Source organism: Ruditapes philippinarum, unplaced genomic scaffold (genome assembly GCF_026571515.1).
Source record: "Ruditapes philippinarum isolate M1 unplaced genomic scaffold, ASM2657151v2 ctg32_1_1_1_1, whole genome shotgun sequence".
Taxonomy (NCBI): Eukaryota; Metazoa; Mollusca; class Bivalvia; order Venerida; family Veneridae; genus Ruditapes; species Ruditapes philippinarum.
Genome location: NW_026860502.1, coordinates 1,025,533 through 1,039,482, shown reverse-complemented (window position 1 = coordinate 1,039,482; position 13,950 = coordinate 1,025,533). Strand labels below are relative to the sequence as shown.

The 13,950-nt window shown below is 32.0% G+C and overlaps 1 protein-coding gene across 2 annotated transcripts; it reads right to left on the bottom strand.

Moving 5' to 3' along the window:
• Positions 1-261: 261 nt before the first annotated feature.
• LOC132760355 (uncharacterized) lies at positions 262-13,595 on the bottom strand. 2 transcript variants are annotated; one of them, XM_060752336.1, is made up of 12 exons: positions 13,480-13,595; positions 11,869-12,080; positions 10,648-10,783; positions 9,584-9,666; positions 5,961-6,086; positions 5,557-5,661; positions 5,033-5,080; positions 3,318-3,427; positions 2,489-2,631; positions 1,654-1,794; positions 1,291-1,380; positions 262-712 (listed from the first exon to the last, which is right to left on the bottom strand). In XM_060752336.1, exons 2-12 carry the CDS (start codon positions 12,062-12,064, stop codon positions 316-318), a joined length of 1,575 nt encoding a protein of 524 aa, XP_060608319.1. In that variant the 5' UTR covers positions 12,065-12,080; positions 13,480-13,595; the 3' UTR covers positions 262-315. The 2 variants fall into 2 exon arrangements, with proteins under 2 accessions (XP_060608319.1, XP_060608320.1); XM_060752337.1 differs by lacking the exon at positions 5,033-5,080.
• Positions 13,596-13,950: the final 355 nt, after the last annotated feature.

Below are 13,950 nucleotides of genomic sequence, written 5' to 3'. Positions count from 1 at the left end.
ACAAATATAAATCTAGATTAACTGAGTAAACTCTATTTACTTTATCTTTTGACAAATGTATTCACAATACATTTTAACATTTCAATACAATTTAAATACTTCTTAAATGAAAACATTATTATCTACAATCAGCCATGTTCAATAGGAATATTACAAATACCCCTATAATATTAGTCATACCTCATAATTAAACACTTAAGTGTAAAGCATACAGCATGATTTGAATACCTTTACCAACAGCTGCCATGTTGTATATTAACAGACTGGTCTCTATAATCACTGCCTTGTTGTATATTTATTGACTGGTCTGTATAATCAAACAGTCTGTATCACATGAGGTTGTAAATGATGTGTATTTTCACGTCCGGACACCCATGTGATGTCAAACAATCTTACTGACCGAAATAACATCGCAAACTGTTCAAGCACTTTTCTTAAAATATCTCCTACAGGCGAAAACATGTGACGCATTCCTGTAAAAACATTCCAAAAGAATATGCTTCCTGGCTGAACAAAGCCGTTGAACATAGCTGACAAGAATGGTTTAATAACAAAGTCACCGAGGGTTACAAAAACCCCGACAATTAACGGCTGGAATATATGCTTGGCAAGAAACCGGAAGAGTTCTACACAAAACCAGATCAAGATACTGAGGACTATGCGTAGGACTGCGAAAACTTCCTGCCATACTCTCTGAACTATCCGGTCAACTCTGAAAAGATAGGTAATAGTATAATATGAATTTGTGGAAGAAGTAATCAGTTGAAATTTTACTGTACACTGAGAAGATACAAAACAAGTATCAAAGTTCACAATTAAAATATAGCATACATAAACAAACATATTACATCATATGCATGTATTATGTTTTTTTACTTCTTAACATATTTATTTTTTATTTAAACGATACATGTACAAGATCTCTTCTAATTTTTACAGGTGTTCTACTTCTTGTATTCTAAAAATTCATTTCTTTTCTTACTTATGATGGTCCATTATAATTAATCATTTACAGAAATAGTTTAAAAATATTTATCTAGATTTTTTGAAAATGTTCTTGCAACACTTGTTTTAATCAAACTTGAGTCCCCTTCCTGAAACTTATCAGTACTGGTGTCACATGACGAAACATGTTTTTTATCAAATTTGACTCAACAAACCCATGACTCTTTGGTTGGCCAATAGTCAATCAAGCATAACTTTATATTTTTGACGTTACTGAGAACATCAACTTTATATCATATGATGTTACATGAAAATATTTCACCAACAACAATAAAACAAACTTACTTATCAGCTATAGGAGGTAACTTTGCCTCATCATATTCTTCATTTACTTCATAATATCGTAAATTACCATGACCAAAATAATAAACATATCTGAAACATAAATAATCAAAAATCTTTTTAAATACTTTGAATCTTTCATTGCAATTGCCCAGTTTCTCTTGGGACTGGACAAAACAAATAATTGTAACAATCATTATTTGGCAACAATCTTGTATAAGCATACTGCACAAGTGACAAAAGCACGTTCATATCTAAATCTGGTAAGGTTTATTCTAACATTTTACTCATAACTCTAAAAGTAAAAATATTTTTCAAAGTCTTATTACTAATCAAATGATTAAAAATTGAAAGTTGTGTACATACCTGCCAGTGTCTTCATCTTTCATAAAGAGTCTAGGCGGATCTTCTAGAAGCTCCTCCTCTTTCTGTACAGGAGGTGGGGCTACAGCAGGGGCGGGGTACTGTACATACTGGATCTGAGGCATTGGTGGACTTGTACTGTATCTATAATATATAATAAGTAAGATTTCAAATTTTATGTTATCTTCTCTCTTCCCCTCAGTATGTGCATGGCTTTGAGAAGGTACAGTAATCGGCAGAAAATTTGAAGCTTGGTTGAATTTTGAGCAAGGACAGTGAGTAGTGATTAACTGGTTAAGATCTGAAAACTGTTTTTGTATCGAAAGGGCAGATCCTGGAGACCGAACTATCCTTTTACGTGGGAAGTTAACCTTCTATAGAAATCTTTGATTCAGCTGCAAATGTCCTGACTGAAACCGAGGAGAGTGGCCCTAAAATGTGGCAGGGATGACAAGATGGGGTAGTAAGGTGTGTGAGCCCCTTGTATAAAGAGATTTTTAAGAGCATGACTGGTGACAGGTCCAGGGTTCGTACTAGACAGCGAAAGCTGTATTTTTTTGCCTTAATGGGTGGATGGACACTCATCAAACATAGACTACATACATATACATTTTACATAATACTTAATGAAAACAGTCACCATTAATACAGAAGAGCAATAAAATGACACCTTTAGGATTATTCTTTTAACAAGCATGCTATTTTTACAATGAAAAGTCTATAGTTATAGGTGTATTTAACTGAATGTTTTGAGTTATTGACACTTTGAATACTGAAGCAAAAAGTTTTGTTTTTTTACTAATCAATAATATCATTAAAGTGGCAAAATATGTTATACCTCTGATCAAACACTTCAACCATGGCTGGTGATGTCACTTCCCCTCTATGTGATACATTTACCCCTTGAACAGTACGAGTCTGCGATCTGGCACTCTGCTGGGGGGCATCTCGTAACCTCGGGGTTGCCTGTACAACAGATGCCTGAAATCATTTTTGCATGAGTTGATATAACATAATATACTCAAGATAAATTATTGCAAAGTCAGATTGACACTTGTACTTTTTAAATGTTTTATGACCCCTTTTTCAAGATCATTCCCAAATAAAATTCTTTTATTATTTCTAGCATTTAAAATGTTGCATGTTTGTTTCCATATATAACATAATTTAAAAAGTGATTGTACATGCATGCAGTGTTATAATACGATTTTAATCAGAAATTCATGAATGAATATGTACAATCAATACAGTGTCTCTAAAACCACATCTGGCATGATCATAAAATGAAACAGGAGCGACACCACATGCTCAACTATTTTAAGTGCTTGATAGTAAAACAAAAGACTGGATAATGTACATTTTTCAAATTAATTAATGTTGAAAGTTCAAAAAAGGGGCTACAATTCTGTCAAAATCTACATTAGAGTTATCCACCTTGTACAGTGGCCTCCTATTATTCTCTCAAATAAGTGTGTAGTCTCAGCCCATTACCTTAAGTAGTTTTCGAGATACCAACTTGCACGCAAAAAATTAACAAAAGTGTGATGCCAACACTGACGTTGACGTCCTAGTGACTTCAATATCCCTCCCTTTTCATTGAATAGCCTAGCTAAAAAACTGATTTCCTGTACTGGATCCATATCAAACTTCATACATTCATTTCCTACCTGTGACTGTGTGTTATTCTTTGGCCCTTTATTTTTCTTGCCGAACTTCCAACTTCTCCATGTAGTTTCTGACCTTGCAGTCTGTGGGGGGTCTTCCACTATAGATGTTTCTGAAAATATGGTTTGGATAAAACTGTTATCAAATGACAATATCTATAAATAGATATGTACTTTATCTAATCATATATATAAGGAAAAAAACTAGAACTATATAAAATATAACACTGATATCTGAAACGATTCATATAAAATGTAAAATTACTTTGTGTTATGTCAGATGTAACATTAAGTTTTGGCATGTCTGTATAATATTGCCTACCCTGTCAACAGAAAAAACAAAAACTAATGACAATTCAAGGCAAAATTTCTTTCCCTTCCCTATAGACAATAACCTCCTATTATTCTCTCAAATAAGTGTGTGAAGAAAAATAATTTTTAGCTAGGCTATTCAATGAAAAGGGAGAGACATTGTAGTCACCCAGACGTCAACGTCAGTGTTGGCATCACATAACATGGACATTTTTCTTGATTTGAATTAATTATTGTCCATCATAAACTCCGAAAAAGTAAATGACTGATATACTAAAACTTGGGAGCTGACCTTTGACAGTCTTATCAGAACCATAAGCTGGCCTATCTCTTTAGTGCTTACAAATGCCGATCATTGTTGGGAAGACATATGCTATGTGTAGGAAGGAACATCAACGACGTCAGGAATCAAGACGACTTCAACATATAATCATATCAACGTCACTACCGCTTTACTTGTACATTATCAAAATAATAAAAAGATAGAAACAAGACACAAAGCAAAGCTCATATATCTATACCCCACAAGCATCAATATTATTGTTACTTTTACAAGCAACCTGATATATTTATCAACATTTCCTTGGGGGAAAAAAACAGCAATTTCCTTTTGAGCTCTAAACAATTTTTCATCAATAAGAAACATAAGATCAATCCCGGCACCATTCTGTCACAAGTACAATTTCAAAACAAATCAATTTACCATATGTTTCAGTGCACAAACAAATCAAACTTGTTAACACATGTAACAAACACAGACAATACATTAAATATACGTTAAGTAACAGATGTTCAGTTGTTGTTTAGTTGTTATTTTGTTGTTGTGATTTTAATTTTCAGAATTAGCATATTTTGTTTACAATGTGAACCCAACCTTTTTGTAATCAACAGAATGTTCATCACTATCCGTTATAAATACCATTTAAATAAGCAATAAAAATGTTTTAAGTTACTGACTCATCCCTGTTACAAAATTAACCAGTAGTACAGAAATTATTTCTTTTCATGTATACATGTAAATCACCCTGATGAAGGCTATTGAATAGCCTAAAGGTAGGTCTTTAATAAAATTACTGAAACTTGACCCATTTAGTTTCCTGTGTTCTTTTTATATATGTATAAATCTTGTACAGCTGCTTTAAACATATCAAAATGGGTCTATTAATATAAATAACTTTCTAGCTAACATTAGTGCTGGTGTCATGACTGTGACAGCAGGTAAAACTTTAACTTTTAACCTACAAACCATGGGGTGAGAGGACAAAGCTGTGGGGTCACTACTCCCCTATACATGTATTTCAAAATATTAAGCACTAACTAAAGCAATTACAATCACATCTAATACATAATATTAAAAAGAATAGCTTTCATCACAAATAAATTTCTAGCTGTCAGTTAAATTTTACCTCCACTAATAAGCTCATTGCATGATTCATACTCCTCTGGGATAAAATCTTTAAAAAGATACCATACAACAACGGTATGCATGAACAATTTAATATTTCAGCTCCTTAGCACAACATTTGGTATAGATATTATAGGACAGATGTTTTATAAATAGTTTATATCATTTCAATTTCATAAAATGCTTTTCACTATAAAATGATAAAATATTCTATCTTATAATGTGGTGAAAATAAATATTAAAATATAATGATCATAAATATGTCATCATTAAAATATTTTCTCATTTAGTAATGCAAACATTTGAATTTTACAATGTTATTTTCCGGTCGCAATTCTAAAAAAATCTTTACACTTAAAATGAATCAGGAAACGTTCAATGCAAGGGAAGCAACCCAATTACAAATACAAGGGAGACAACGAAATAATAAATACAAACTGCAAATAACAAATCAGTGCTGTTTCATGGAATACATTCTTTATTGGTTTTTGATAAGTATTTTTAAATGCTTTCATAATTTCTTACCTTCTTTGACTTTCAGCTCTTCTCGTTGTTTTTCCTGTCTGTAATTTGTCCGTATTTCCCTCAATGTCCTTTCATCAGGATCAGAGTCATCCCACGATCCTATACCTTGTAATTAAAAGTAATTTAGTTAAATTACAGTGTACATGTATAAATCTGCATTTTCCCTCCCTATAGTTTTCTCCCCCCCCCCTACCCCCTTGATCCTCAACCCCCAAAAAATTAATGTTTATAATGGCAACTGGTAAATTTTTATCAAGCTTATAAGCCTTATTTAAAGTCTTTATACATTTACAAGGTTGTTGTGCTTGAATTAGTAAAATACATGTCAAAATGCTATTGTACCACAATTTTACAGTTTGGAGCGATTCAAAACCCAAACCAATGACAAAAAGTATTACACTCACTTCTTATACTGCCTTGTTGTTTCTGTATACCCCTGGGTGTAGGACTAGGGGCTGGGTCATACGCTGTTCCTTTCTTGTCTTTACCTGGTGGACCTCTCTCTGCTGGCTCAGGGGTCTGTCTACTGTCTATAAAAACAAAGAATAATTGTTCAAGCTAACAATTAAGTATGAATTTATTGGTACTATTAAAAATGAAATACAGTAAAAAATAGATATACATAAACTTAACACCAAGCATTAATATATCAAAAACAAAAGTATATCAAAAATACACAATTATTTTGTATTCATCCACAATTCAAGACTACTTTAGGTAAAAACTAGTAGTATAACAAGAAACAAAACCATTAATTGAAGCTGCTAATTTACAATCTGAGTGTTGATACCGTTCTTTGTCATCATGAAGCATATCTAGTTAAATGATTCTCTGACTAAACATTACAAAAATTGCATAAAAGATTATTTATACAGAATAATTATACAAATACTGAATAAAATTACATAACTATACAAAAACTGCATACAAGAATAATTATACAAAAACTGCATACAAGAATAATTATACAAATACTGCATACAAGAATAACTATACAAAAACTGCATACAAGAATAATTATACAAAACCTGCATACAAGAATAATAATTATACAAATACTGCATACAAGAATATTGGCAACACAAATGCTTGCTACCAAACTATGCTTTCATAGTTAAGCTATAAGCATTGTATAACGCTACAAAGACTATAATGAAAATCAATTTTTTTTAAACATAAGTGACTTTGACTGACTGAATAACTCGAAATCAATGAAATAGTTTATTAACCTATTGTGTATGTTTTGTATGAAATTGTAACAATATATAACCCAAATAAAAAACAATTTATCCACCAGTCTGTTACATATGAGATATCAAACACCATCTTTATAATCTACATCTAAGTTTATATGTAACATGAAAAAAAAAAACAACATACAAAACAAAACAAAACAACAGTAAATTCAAAATAAATGTGTCACCAAGCACTTCACAAAATGAAATGAATATTTTAAAATCATCAGTTAAAAAAGAAAAATGTCCAGGGTAATCAAATTTTCACTACCTGTCATTTTCCAATTTAATTTCAGCTGCAATTGCAACTAAAAGAATGGCAATTATATCCAACAATACAAGTTCTCCTGTTGTTGTTTTTTTTTAAACTGACATGATAAGTCATGTCATCCTAATAATGTCTTATCAACGGAATATCATTCTGTAGAAATTAACAAGTAACGTCAAACATGCTAATTGGAAAGAATTTCTGCAAAGCAGTGGCGATAGAATTCTATCTTAAAGTCTATTTATGAAACCCTGATCAATATGTTAAATAAATATACCCTATCCAACACTTAGTGTCTGTGTACACTCATTAAGTACAAAAGAAAGTTTCTTTTATTTTCATATTATATGAAAATAAGGACTAAAATAAAATACCATTTGGTTGCAGCTTGCATCTGTCCCATCCATGACTATAAATCCTGCCATGCCTAGTATTTTTCTATTTATATACTGATTTTTAAAAAAAATTGGGCGGGGTGGTGGTGGGGGAGGGGGGGGGGGGGTAAAAAAAACAATATTTTTTCCATGCAATATGTAAGTTGGACTGGAACTGTTAAAATCATTTTCTGAAATGTTATACACCAAAGCTAAGATGTTATACACTTCTATGAATTGAAAATAAAATGCATTGTATATTTCTTTTATCACTAGGAATCAATTATTCTAAATTTAATCTAAGTATATGAAAACCTTTTTACCTGCCTACCAACAAAAACCAAAGCTGTTGATAAACTAGCATTATTTTAAGAATAGCCTAAATCAATGTTTCAGAAACTACAGGTAAAATTTACAGGGAATATTCATCCATTAAAATTTCAAGTATTCTTTAAAGGGACTCCACTGAGGTTTTTTTTTTGCATGATGGGACTGAAAATATTTTTCCGGATAAATGTACCATTTGATGTAGGTTTAGACCACTAATCTATGTGCAAAATTTTTGATCATTCACGCACTTTGTTTTTTCCAGAATAATTATTCAAATTGTAAAAAAATGACCCAAAATGAAAAGCGTTTAAACGCTTTTCACTCAAATCGGGCTAAGAAAAGCATAAAAATACGATTTTCAATTTATTTCAAAGTATATTTCTTAAATATCTTTGCATATATTTCTGTTTAAAGTGTCCAGCTCATTTATGTAAGAAATTCAAATGTTATGTTTTTAGGCTTTTAAACGTCAGTGGAGTCCCTTTAATAGCAGATTTATCTTCAAGACATTTGTTTAATATTTCTGTAGTCAATAAACATGATTTTTTTTAAAAATTAATGTTCTTTTCTGGAAAATTATTAACACATGTGATATTGGAATTTACTGAATTACTTATTTATTATATCTATTAATCTATATAATCTTAAAATGTATAATATTTTGTATGCCATATTCTTAAAAAAAAAATTATGCTAAGATCAAATAAAAGAGATATATTTAGTATAAATAATACATGTAATTAGCTTTCAGGGGCATCTGCAGCTGAGTGTTAAGGTAATTGAATTTGAACCACCTGACATTGCTGAAGAATTTGAACCCCACTAGGCATTAAGCCTGCTTTTGCAAGCTCAGTGGTTCTATTCATTGCCCATCTATGCCTGAAATAATGCACACAAGGATATCTGAGGTCTTCCTCTACCAGTTAAAACAGGGAAGTTTCAATATGACCATAACAGTGTAAGTGTAAATTATAACCAATCCCCTATTTATGGACAATCTCAATATATATCCTCCAACCCCTATCTCTGTACAGACTCCATTAGGAGTTGGGTAACATATAAAACAAATCAGAACTTTATAGTAGAACAAGCAGCACAATTCTTCATAAAGTAAACCATTCATGAAAAGTAACTTATCTGATATTATGACTTTATTCAAACTATTGTCTATTGTCTCCAAAAATGACAACAAAATAACTCAAAAAATTCCCAAAGATTCAAATCAATTCCAAAGAATATAATGCATGATGGCAGTTACTAAGGTTCGATAAAACATTTTAAAGGAATACTTTTCTTGCTTTTTCTAACAAGCACGTTTATTTCCTTTAAACAAAGTATCCTTATATGTTCTATACCAAACTCAAATCTTTTAAATCCCAAATACCTTTTACATAACAAGTAATCATTCTGTACCAAATATGTTTATTCTATTAAACATATGAATGTTCTGTACCAGGTATGCTTTTTATCATACAAAATATATGTTCTACACCAAATATGTTTTTTATACCTAACATATGTGGTAGCACTACATGTTCTATAAGAAACATAATTTTATGTTCTTTACCAAATATTTATTATATAGGAAAAAGGAGAATAAATCAAATATGTTCTATACCAAATATGATGTTTTGATCTTCTTTAAGAAAAATAATGCCAAAATTTCACAAATTTAAGAAATATTCATTCTCAAAAAGACCTACAGTTGGCCCATTCACAATTAAGCGGGAAAACAGTGCAAATAGGCTGCAATTCTTAATACAAACTCATACTTTTTTGAGGGGTTTATTTAACTTGAGTATTAAAGAAAGAGAACTCACCAGTTATAGCATCTCTAAAGTTGTATGGGGGAGGATCTGGTATGTCAGTTTTCTGTGCATGCTGATTGGCTGGTTGCTCTGTTCTAATACCAAATAATAACAAGTTAAAATGATTTTAACAATATATTACACTATTTAAATTGAATGAAAGCTTCACTGCATCTGAATTATCTCCCTTATATTTAATAATCTTATTTGAACGACAAAATTAAGTTTTGGAGACTATAAGTGTGCTTTATATGAAGTTAATGAAACATTTACTAATTTGACACATTGGAACATGATAATAACTTTTATTCTACTGAATATACCTGTTAATCAATGAAAGGAAGTTAATTTTATTCACACACAGCATTGTAGTTCATATTACCGGGGTACTATGAAAAATATTTTAAACTCACAGCAACGAGGGGAGGGGCCAGTTATTTGGTTTAAAACATTATTTGCATAAGTTTAACTGTGAATAGAGCTTATACTTTAAAGGAACTCCCATGTCATTTTTTGAATTCATGTTCATTTAATGTTGATCTGGATTAATAGCTTGTGTGCAAATTTTCAGATCATTTGACCACTCCATTTCTCCAAAATAATTATTCTACTTGTGAAAAATGACCTAAAATCGAGATTCAAATCATTTTAAATTTATTTCTCAATATATTTCTTAATTACCTGTTGCATAGCTTTATGTGTTGCCCCAGCTAATCTATGTAAGAAATAAAATTCTGCATTTTTCAGGCTTTTGGACTTCGGTCAAGTTCCTTTAAGTCCACTTCTTGGGACTCATCAGGTCTAATAACATATGAGAAAACATGGTTAAGACCTCAATAGGACTGGTCTGAACACCCCAGGATTTACAGGCAGACATCTTAACTACCAGTCCACCATTCCCCATCGCTTTTTGATTTGCTAGGAAGCTTTTAAGACTATACTGCAGTCAAAAGTTTGTTTTTACAATCTAATTCTTAAAAGTTTAATAACTTGCTGACAATTCTATAACAACAGGTTGTCTACACACTTATTTTCAAACTCAAATATTATCTAAACATAAAAAGTTTGTAGTTTACCTGTGAGCTTGTTGTGACTGTTTCTGTTGTTGTTTTTGAGCCAGTACTATATTGTTCTCTTTCTGATTACCCCGATTACTATGGCTACTAATATTTGGTGATGGTGCTCTAGGCCTCTCTTCCACTGGCTTTAAATCTGAATAACACACAAACGTGGTAAAGTTGTGTAATTGATTAATCCTGCTTTGAATTTGGAACAGTTCATTTGAAGTTCCAGGGTATACAAAATAAAAATACAATAAAGCTACCAACAGATTAGAGTCAGGTCAAAATGCATGTGTACTAGCTAAGGCTAATTACTTTTGATTCCAGCAGGTTATGAGTTTAAAGAAAAGAGAGTTAATGCTTCCTGAGGCACAGTATTGAAGCATAGTATTAAAGCTCTTTTAGAAAACTGTTTGAAAATCAGTCATACCAATATTTATTTACTTAAAAGAAAATCTAATCACTCATTATCAATATCAATTTTTTGTTAAGACTAGAACTTCTTGAAAAATAACTTGACAAACATTACCTTTATATTTTGCAAAAAGTTTATCTTCAGGCGGCAGGGCTAAATCAAATTGTATTTTACACTATTGTATCATATTATTGTTGTTTGGCTCAATTCAGGTTTTTCTGCACAAAATATCCCAGTTGGTGAAATGGTTGGAAATTCCCATTTTAATCTTTAAAGTTTCAAACAAGTGTTACCTTAGTGCAATAACAGGTTAACTCTTATTAAATTATATAAGGAGTTAACCTGTAACTGCACTATTATTCTATTAAAGGTGACACAATGTCAACATTAAGGCATATAATGGGATATATGGCTTTTCATGAAAAACACCTTTCACAAATATATATATATATATATATATTAAACAAATTCAAACAATCATCTTAAAAAAAAAGTTGACTGTTTAGAACATTTACTAAATTTTCCAAATTTTTCTCTTTTTATTGGTTGGGTTTCACATTGAACAGTATACATGTAGGTCATATGGCAACTTTGCAGCATTTTGGTGAAGGAAGACCTAAGGCACCCTAATCGAGAATTTTTTCAGGCACAAACAGGTACTTGAGTACAACCATCAGCATTCTGTAAGCTAGCTGGATAGCTTTCTCACATGAAAGAATTAGAAGATGCTGGGTCAGATCAAACCTATAACGGTGAGAGCAACCTTAACCACTCCGCCACAGGCGCCAACCAAATTCTCTTAAGAATAACTGGTACTGTACCATTTTTAATGACTTGTTTGTCATTTGGCAAGTTGTCTTCCACATCAAGATCACTTTCATCAGATAGAGCTGATTCTTCTTCTATCTCTAGGTTGATACCTGGCTTCAATTGACCAATGCCAGGATGTCTCTGTGAGGTAAAATCTAGCGTGCTGTCCCAATCTGAGTCACTGCCATCGTTCTGCGTGTCATCCATTTTTAAAATCCTGAACCTGCAGAATTAATAAAACAATTGTAGATCACCATTCTGTTAACACATTAAAAACACTTGCCGCTGCAAAATTTACTGCAATCAAATTAATTTTCAACAGGGTTAAAATGTTATGTAACATGTAACAGTGGTAAAAACTTTCGTCCTCAACAGGGGTCTGACACGGATTCACGAAAAAGCCAGATACAGACCAATAAACCCATATATAGCAATATTCATTTTTGTTTTTATATAAAATTGATTTTAACGAGAAAATGAATTAATATTTAAAAATAGTATGACTAAGTCGGCCATAACTTTCATTCATTCCATTGAACTGGACATTTGAGATTTTTTAAGTAAATTAACTTGTGACAGTTTCTGATCTAGATTAAATTATGGGTAATTGACCAATCGCAACTTTTAGAATTACAAGATAATGATAAAAGCCTATGAAGTCTGATTGAAACCAGATGCATAGACTGGTCTCCTGTGCACTTTCATGGAAATATAATAGGACATTGGGTACCAGATAAATGGAAGCAGTACATAAAATCCCGTACGGCAGTTTTAAAAAGGAAAATGCAAAATATGTTGTTGAGTGAATTGTATGACCGAAAGCTATATGTCACAGTTCAGAACTGTTCACTGTTTAGGGGAGAAGATGTGTAAGCGACCAGATAGCTCAGTTGGTACAGCCGCTGGATGATATTCCCAGGGTCCCGGGTTCAAGTCCCGGTCAGGCTGCAAATTTTTCTCACCCTGTAACATTTGGCACCCAACAGGGGACAGTGACTGATATACCGTAGCTCAGTTTGATTTACATTGCTCTGTAACTCTGTGAAATTCGAGGACGAATTTCAATACAGCAGGGGAGTGTGTCAGGGTTCAGAACTGTTCACTATTTAGGGGAGAAGATGTATAAGTGGCCGGATAGCTCAGTTGGTGGTGCCGCGGAACTGTATTCCGAGGGTCCAGGGATCGAGTCCCGGTCAGATTGCACATTTTTCCCACCCTGTGACATATACATAGCTTATGTTTTGTGAAAAGTTATATATATATATAATAAACTTTGAATTGATTTGTGTGCAGTTGTAAGTGTTTTGAAAAAATAAAATGTGTAGCCGCCGATGGTGTTAAATTGTTACGTACTTTAATTTCTGTCAAAGAGCTCGCTTTATAAAATACTTATTAGTCTTATTATTAGTATGTTTTGCTGGTTCATGCTGACTGTTTGACAGAAAAGTAAGATAGAACATTACTTTGGAGTGCCACCGAAATATGACATTACCACTGACATGACAGAAATACTATTTTTATCAAATAATAACCGAATCTCTGATGTCCGAAAAGCTATAACTTATTATCAAAATAGCTGAAAGTCCACGCATTTAAAAAAAAAACAACAACATGCAACTTGCCTCAAATATTAGCACTGTATATAAGTTGTAGAATGTTAGGTGTAATCTAACTTAATCGAAAACCATTTGATATGCTTGAACAAGTTTGGCTTCCTTGTCAACAAACGTCAGTGTCTTACAAGCGCTTATATGAAATGAAAGCCGCGAAACGTTCCATTCACCGGGAATTTAAACACCACAAAGCGACGTTACCAAGCCAAAGAGCTTTATAAAACATGAATAATTTGAAGAAAAAATGTGATTAGAGTCGCTATTATTTAATTGATAACCATTGCGTTCTTTAAATACATAACAGACCAATAAATGATATACGAAACTATCTATCTATCTATCTTCCATATAGTCAAACCCCTGCTGGGGACCTAGACTTGACGCGCGTCAACTGACAAGAATGTTAGTAAAAGAACTGAAATAAAAGAATATAAAAGTAATGGAAATGAGTAAATTGTTAAAAACAGGTTAAAAATAGAG